This window comes from Rhineura floridana, chromosome 5, assembly GCF_030035675.1.
Source record: "Rhineura floridana isolate rRhiFlo1 chromosome 5, rRhiFlo1.hap2, whole genome shotgun sequence".
NCBI lineage: Eukaryota > Metazoa > Chordata > Lepidosauria > Squamata > Rhineuridae > Rhineura > Rhineura floridana.
Window position 1 is genome coordinate 154,116,832 of NC_084484.1, and position 7,259 is coordinate 154,124,090.

At 42.3% G+C, this 7,259-nt stretch overlaps 1 protein-coding gene across 1 annotated transcript in view; it reads left to right on the forward strand.

Annotated features, from left to right (window-relative positions):
* Nucleotides 1-4,238, forward strand: part of LNX2 (ligand of numb-protein X 2) — a 111,411-nt gene extending 107,173 nt beyond the window's left edge. Inside the window, exons 9-10 of the mRNA XM_061628509.1 lie at nucleotides 746-904; nucleotides 2,376-4,238. Coding sequence (XP_061484493.1) covers nucleotides 746-904; nucleotides 2,376-2,511 — 295 coding nt within the window. The 3' untranslated portion in view covers nucleotides 2,512-4,238. The remainder of the gene's footprint in view (nucleotides 1-745; nucleotides 905-2,375) is intronic.
* Nucleotides 4,239-7,259: the final 3,021 nt, after the last annotated feature.

Consider the following 7,259-nt stretch of genomic DNA (forward strand, 5'->3'; position numbering starts at 1 on the left):
CAGATAATTGGCGGGGGGGGAGCGTCAATGAACAAATATTTGCCTGATCAATTGAGCAGTGTACCTGTCCTCAGGAAGAGAAGAGGCCTAGTTTGATCTCATATGAAAAGAGGCAATTATTGGTTACATTTTTACAGAATTATATTTTGATTAATAATACTCTGTGTGTGCTCGCACAAACACAACATTTGAATAGTTTAATTGTAAGCCTGTCAGTTTGCCAGTTACAAGGAAGCTGGTTCATTTTATAAATCTTTCTCCCAACTTTACAATATATTCATTTATTTAAGAGTTTTCCTACCTGCCTTTCATAATAATATATCACTAATATTTGAGGGAAGGGCCATAGCTCAGTGGTAGAACATCTGCTTTATTTATTTATTTATTTGTTACATTTATATACCGCCCCATAGCCGAAGCTCTCTGAGCGGTTTACAATAAAAACAAATATACAAATTTTAAAACACAGAAAACAATTAAGCTTTGCATGCTGAAGGTCCCAGGTTCAGTCCCCAGTATCTTGAGGTAGAGCTGGGAAAGACTCCTTCTCTGAAACCCTGGAGAGCTGCTGCCAGTCAGTGTAGACAGTGCTGAGCTAGATAGACCAGTGATCTGACTCCATATAAAATCGCTTCTTATATTCCAGTAAAACAATCTAAAACAAACCAAAGAACGTATATCAAGCAAAAGAGGTATTGTTTTATTGTTTTACACAAGTAAGATGTTTTACATATTATTTTCACAGCTGCCTGCATAGCTGCCATGATGTAGTGCTACGGAGGAGCAATTTAGCAAGCTGGGGCTTTAGCATTGTCGGTGGCTATGAAGAAAATCACACAAATCAGCCTTTCTTCATAAAAACAATTGTCCTGGGAACGCCAGCTTATTTCGATGGAAGACTCAAGTAAGCTGTTCTGCTTCCTCTTTTTTAACAAACCTGTTGTGAAACAAGGAAGGGCAATAACTAGAGTATGTATGTGATTCTGCAAATTCTTTGTGACATTCTGTAGAAAGTGTAAATTTTGTGCTGTCAGTGTGAATTATGCAAAAAATGTAGTTGTACTAAGCTTATTTGCATTACCCCCCTTTTTATGCACAACATCTTCACCTTTCAAAATAGAGATTTTTTTTAAAAATGAAAACTTTCACCCACCAAAGGGGAAGGTTAGGGTATTTATGGCAAGCATGTTAACTGGAAAAAACAACTCTGAGTGACTGAGTGGCCTGCATTCACCATCAATGGTAAACCAGGAACCATGTCTTGCATGTAATAAACCATAGTGTGTGCATGCAGCCCAGTTGCTCCCACTTTGTCCCTCCCCTGGCAGTAGTGGGTACACAAACCATGAAAGGGTTAGTGTACCTGGAATCATGTTTTGTTTTGCTTGAAGCTGACAACAAACCACAATAATATTGATCCTGGCTTATTGGGGTGAAACAACGCAGGCATTGGCTGTGAGGGGGACTTTTCCCACTTGTCATCAATGTTTGCAAAAGGTAGGGTTCACCTGATTGGGAGGGGAGAAGGAAGTGCTTTGCCAGCCCTGTTCCAACTGCAAGCAGGACTTCTCCTATACAAGGCAGGCTTCTTTCTCCCCTCCGCATCAGGTGATGGGGAGGAGAGAAAGAAGCACTTTGCCAGCCTGATGCTCGGCGCTTCCCAAAGTACATCCCTTGTGCTGTGGTTCCCAAGCGCCCAACAGCCAGCTACTTTATTTTACAGGCAGGCATATATGAGAAGTGTCTTCAGAGATAATCCCCATATATGGGCAGGTCGATTTTAATTTAAAAGATCTTGTAGCACTAGTACTTATCAGATGGCAAGTGCTGTTATAGAATAGGCATTTCCTCCTGTGTGTGAGAGAGAAAGGGAAAAGCTTGCTATAGCACATTCAGTAGCATCCGGTGTAGTGGGTTGGAGCTGCCTTTCCAACATTGGCATAACTGCAACTTTCCTGGATGGGACAGGGCTAGGTGGCAGCAAGCTCGTGGCTGCATGCAGATTGGCTTTGCTGGTGCACAGCCCTGAACTGCCCCCATCCCATCTAGGTAAGCTGCAGTAACAGCCACTGCTGAGCACATCCTTTCTTTTCTTTATAGCTGCTGTTTTTCTTACACAAATGTGTGCAGATTCAGTCACTGAATTTATCAGTTACCATGCATTCGTAGGCATGTCTATTTGGAAGTAAATCCTAGAAAGCATGTATAGGATTGCAACTAAAAATTCAGGCAACTAATCAGGTGACAGACTCTGGAATAATCTAACAGTGGGCATTCATGCTCAGAAAGATCATTCTCTGAAAAACAGGGATACTGTAATGGTGTCATGATACTAGCCCTCACCAGCTTGTCTCTGTCTCTGCTTCCCTCCTTAGATGCGGTGATATGATTGTTGCAGTCAATGGACTTTCAACCGTGGGCATGAGCCATTCAGCGCTGGTCCCTATGTTGAAGGAACAGAGAAACAAAGTCACATTGACAGTTATCTGCTGGCCAGGAAGTCTTGTATAGACTTGCAAAAAAACACCACTTTGATTCAAGTGTTTTGAAGCTTATTTTTTCTAGATGGCTGGTTCAAAATCTTCAAGCTGTGTTTTCTTTTTTGTCCCCTCTTTTCTACTACTGATGCAGCTGGTAATAAGCTGGGCCAAAAACTGCTACATTCATACCTGGGGGTTGGAGGTGGGAAAGGAAGGCTCTCAACCTCACTGTGCATCCTTTTCCATCTCAAAACAACCATTTCTGCCATGTTTGTTATGCTTTTGTTTGGTTTCCACAAGTTGATCATTCGAGTATCCATGCGCAACACACACTTTAGGAGCTCAGGAGTTGCTTACAGAGGTCAGCCTTCTCCAGCGACTGTAGTGCTTATTTTCATGTAACCAGCACGATGGTGTGCCAGCCTGTCAGATGCCAGCCTTGCTGATCCCTGTGCTGCTAGGTGCTGGTCCAAATGTACAAGCAGGATCTGAGAGCAGGGAGTTAATGGTTGTGCAAGACTTTCAGTGATCACCCCAACCCCTGTAAGATATTCCTAGTTTGCTTCCAAGTTGCAGCCACCTTCACTTGGGAAGGAAACTTTAGAAGCACTTGTTAGAAGCTTCCTGTTGTTAAAGTGCGCTCTGGGTGTTACCATTTAACCAGAGAGTGGGCATACCAGTTGCTCCTATGTCTCACCGCCTCTGTGTCTCTACCAGAGGGTGGGCAATTCCTTACATTATGTCCAGGAGCAGGTAGCACAGTGGGGAGGGTGTGTGGAGCCACCCTCCTGGTAGTGGCATTGCCGCTGCTTACTTGGACAGGGCAGAGCGGTGGCAGGGTTGGTGTTGCATTGGCACACCAATGGGAGCACCAGATTGGCTCCACCGGTGTGCCTGCACAGCCCTGTCCTCGCTGTCACCCTGTCCCAGTAAGCAGCAGCAACTCCACTCTTGGGAGGGCAGTATCATGCAAACCACTCCTAGTCATGGCTTCCACAAACAAGCAGCAGGAAACTGTTTAAGGGAAAGGGCATACTTTGCATGCAAAAGATCCCAGGTTCATTCCCCTGCATCTCCCAATAAGCCTGGGAAAGACTTCTGTCTGAAAAATTAGAGAGGCGTGGCTGGACAGTGTAGACAGTACTGAGCTAGACAGGCCAATGCTCTGATTCAGTGTGAAGCAGCTTCCTATGTTCCAGTTCCTTACAGCATCTGCTCCGTATTAGCCATAAGAGAAGAGCACACCATGCAGATCTTGCTCACTGTGTGGCAAGTCTCTGTGCCAGTGCCATCCACTACTAATACCAGGAAATTCAATGCTAGCATGGAAATTCTGAACAGAAGATGGGGGTAGCTGCAAATAAAGAGGCAAGTGTTGCCCCACAAAATCATTTATGCCAGGAGATTCCACATCATGATTGTAGTGTATGAATCTGCCCCTAGTTACATGTGATCAGAGGTCCCATTTTTCATTGTCAGGCATGGCAGTGGCTTGTAAGGGTGCCCACCATGTGTCATTTAGTTATATAAGTAATAGTCCCAAGGCTGCAACTGCACTATGATGTTTCACAGGCACACATCAGTGGGCAACCAATCAGTGAGAATCTGCACTGTGTCATGGGTTGTTTCTGCATCGGGTGCATAACAGTGCACATTCTACATGCATAATCTGTGCTGTGCTATGGATAAGGTTGTGAATCTGCTGTGATAAAGAAGTTTAAATCCTGTAATCAGAATAAATTATGAAAACTTGTATTATGTCTGTGTTTTGCATAATTTATTCAGCCTTGCTAGTTAGATGTTAAGACATGGGAGCCTGCAGTGCTTTGAGGCCCCAGGCCCTTGCCACTGAATGTTCTGCTCACCCCCACCCCTTCACACTTCCAGGATTTCACTCAACATTAATGAACACCTACTCAAATATTTTTCTTCAGCCATAAGGGCTAGAAACTTACTTTTTCTTTATATGAAAGCTGAGGTCCCTATGGTGTTAAAACACAAGCACCTATACATTCCTGTGCAATGCTGTCACAGGATGCTCAGAACTGACACAGGCCTGGCAATGATTACATTGGATGACAGACTGCAGATAAGTGCTAATGAAATCACTGTAAAAGCAGCTGTTCTAGATCAACATCAGTGTGTGCACCAGGTCATCCCATACTACACCATTCATGATTTAAATGGTACAGGGTATACTGCAACTCTCCTGCCTCTATTAGACATGTAGTTGTTATTAGAGTAGGCATAGCCTAACCCTTTCTAGGCAAGTGGCATCCTTGCAAAATCAGCCAGTTCTGCATAATTTCCCTTTATATTTCCCCCCCAAACTGGAATTGAATTATCATCTAGTTTCCTTTTCCACAAAAGGAGTTTTGATGACCAAGGTCCAGGAAATTGTATCTTTTTGCCACTCTTAGTACAAATGAAACATAAAATAAAGGGACAAACACTAAGAAACATTTTCATATTCACCATATATTATTTTCCATAATCTTCCAAAAGTCTGTCTTTTTGTAAGAAACTGTTTTCATTCCATAGTTTTATTTGCAGGTCATCTGTGCTCATTAAGTAGGACAAAAGCCTGGATTTTTAAAAATAGTAATAATGAAGTGCAATAATTAGATTATTTCTTAGCGAACTATTTAGTATACAAAACAGTTTGTACCCTACAATGAAAGCATAATGTTAATGTGATTACTCACAATGCTGACAGCAATTAAAAAAAAATTGGAGGTGACCTTTGATCTGCAATGTTTACTGATATTACTGTTCCAAAGTGAATGTTTTACTATGTAAGAATTTTGATGAAACTTTTCTTTTCTAAAAACCATTTTTACAGTTTATACTGCAGCTGTCTGTAACTCTCTTGAGTAGATTGTATGCAAAATCAGAGAAGTAATATAAGCAAAGCTGTTGCTGTTCTACATTACAATTTCAGGAAGTCTCGCTTTTCCCCTAAGCGGAGAGAAGGGACTGCATTTTTCCCCTTGTTCTGTCATCTGCTGACAAAAGCCCAGATGCCTTCATGTAAAATGCTGAAAAACAATCTGTCGTGTTTTGCAGAATAATTTTCTTGGTAAATTGCCTGTCATTGAGCTGATGACAGCCAGCTTGTTTTCTACCTAAAGTCAACTCGCGTTTACATTTCTAAACCAAACTGGTAACTTCGCACATGTTTCAGTCAGTCCGTGACTTGGACAGAAAGAACAGGCATCCTTTTGTAAGACACGTAAGAGTTTGCTGTCAGAGGGATCCAAATTTCTACTTGGATCAGGGAGTTTGCCTGCTTGAAAATGCAACCAAGTTCCAAAAGTGGTCAGCCGATTTTATGAATTATCTCTGTATCATATAATGCTAGTATTAATGATAAAAGAATGTATTTCAATACTGTTACATCTGTCCATTGTGAGGCATGAGATTCCCCCCTTCTCCCCCCCCCTCAATTTAGAAGCTATGTAATGCAGGCTATTACAGCATGTCGTTTTTTCAAAACTATGTTTGTTCAAAATAAAGCTACAGGCCTTTCATTTTTTAAAAAAAGTTTCAGAGCAAATCTAAAAGTTGTTTCCCTCTCTGTATTATACAAAGCTTTTTGCTTTCATACTGTAGATCCATGCAGTATATTACTGTATTAAGATTATATATTATCTGTTTGTGAATCTATTTCTGAGCAGATGCATACAAAGTTAGACCTGGGGGTGCTCTCAGGTGTTCCCAGGCCAGAATCCAAAGAGTTAATTCAACTTAAACAAGGAATTGGTGTTAGCTGGGGTTGGGGGAGAAATTTGATTCGGTTCACATTTAAAGGTGAAGTTACCTAATTTACGCTTTCCGAAACAATATGTGAACTGAAACATAGCCATCCTTCGAAATTTGCACTAGTTCAAATATTGCAGTGCAGTTCTTTTAGCTAAGTAATGTTTACAAAAATGTGTGCACTAGACTAAAGTGGCCCCCAGAAGGAAATGTGACCCTTGGGCTGAAAATGTTTTCCCACCCTTGCTTTATCACAAACTTCTAGATTTCTCAGTTTTAAGAGCAATTTGCCACGTTGGTGCATGGAGGAAGGTGCTAGTGTTGCAAGATCAGCATCTAATAAAGCTTGTGGATTCATCCAGTTAGTTTTAATGGTCCTATATGTCCAGGGCTCCTTGTTTCCTCTAATAAACACTTTGTGAAGACTCCCTCTACTGAAGGGGAAGGGCTATAGCCAGTGGTGGCTGGTGGCTCCATGTCAGTGGGGCTGTGGAATCTGCTCCAGAGTTTAGTCTGAATTTTTAAGGAGCTGTCCAACTTTGGTCAGCTCGTTGGAAGTTCTGACTAAAACCTGCAGCGGATTCCACTGCCCTATAGACATGGAGCCACCAGGCATCACTGGTGGTAGCTCAGTGGTAGAGCATTGCTCTGCATGCAGCAGGTCCCAGGTTCAATCCCTGACACTTCCAGGTAAGGCTGGGGATGTTCCCTGCCTGAAATCCTGGAGACCCACTGCCAGTAATGGTAGAAAATACTGAGCAAGGTGAAATGGTCTGATCTCAGTACAAGGCAGCTTCCCATGTTTCTTTGTGAGTGAGTGGGAAGCACATTGAAAGCAGAATGCACCTCAAGATCCTTTGACCGCAATCAATCTCTGTAATGGTAGTGAGCAAGGGAGGGGATACATTATGGCTGTGGATGAGACAAGTGTGACATAAAATGTGGAATGGAAAACATCCCTGTGACACCACCATCATAGGCAGAAACAGAGGCACAAAGGTTTGAGAATAGAGTAAATTT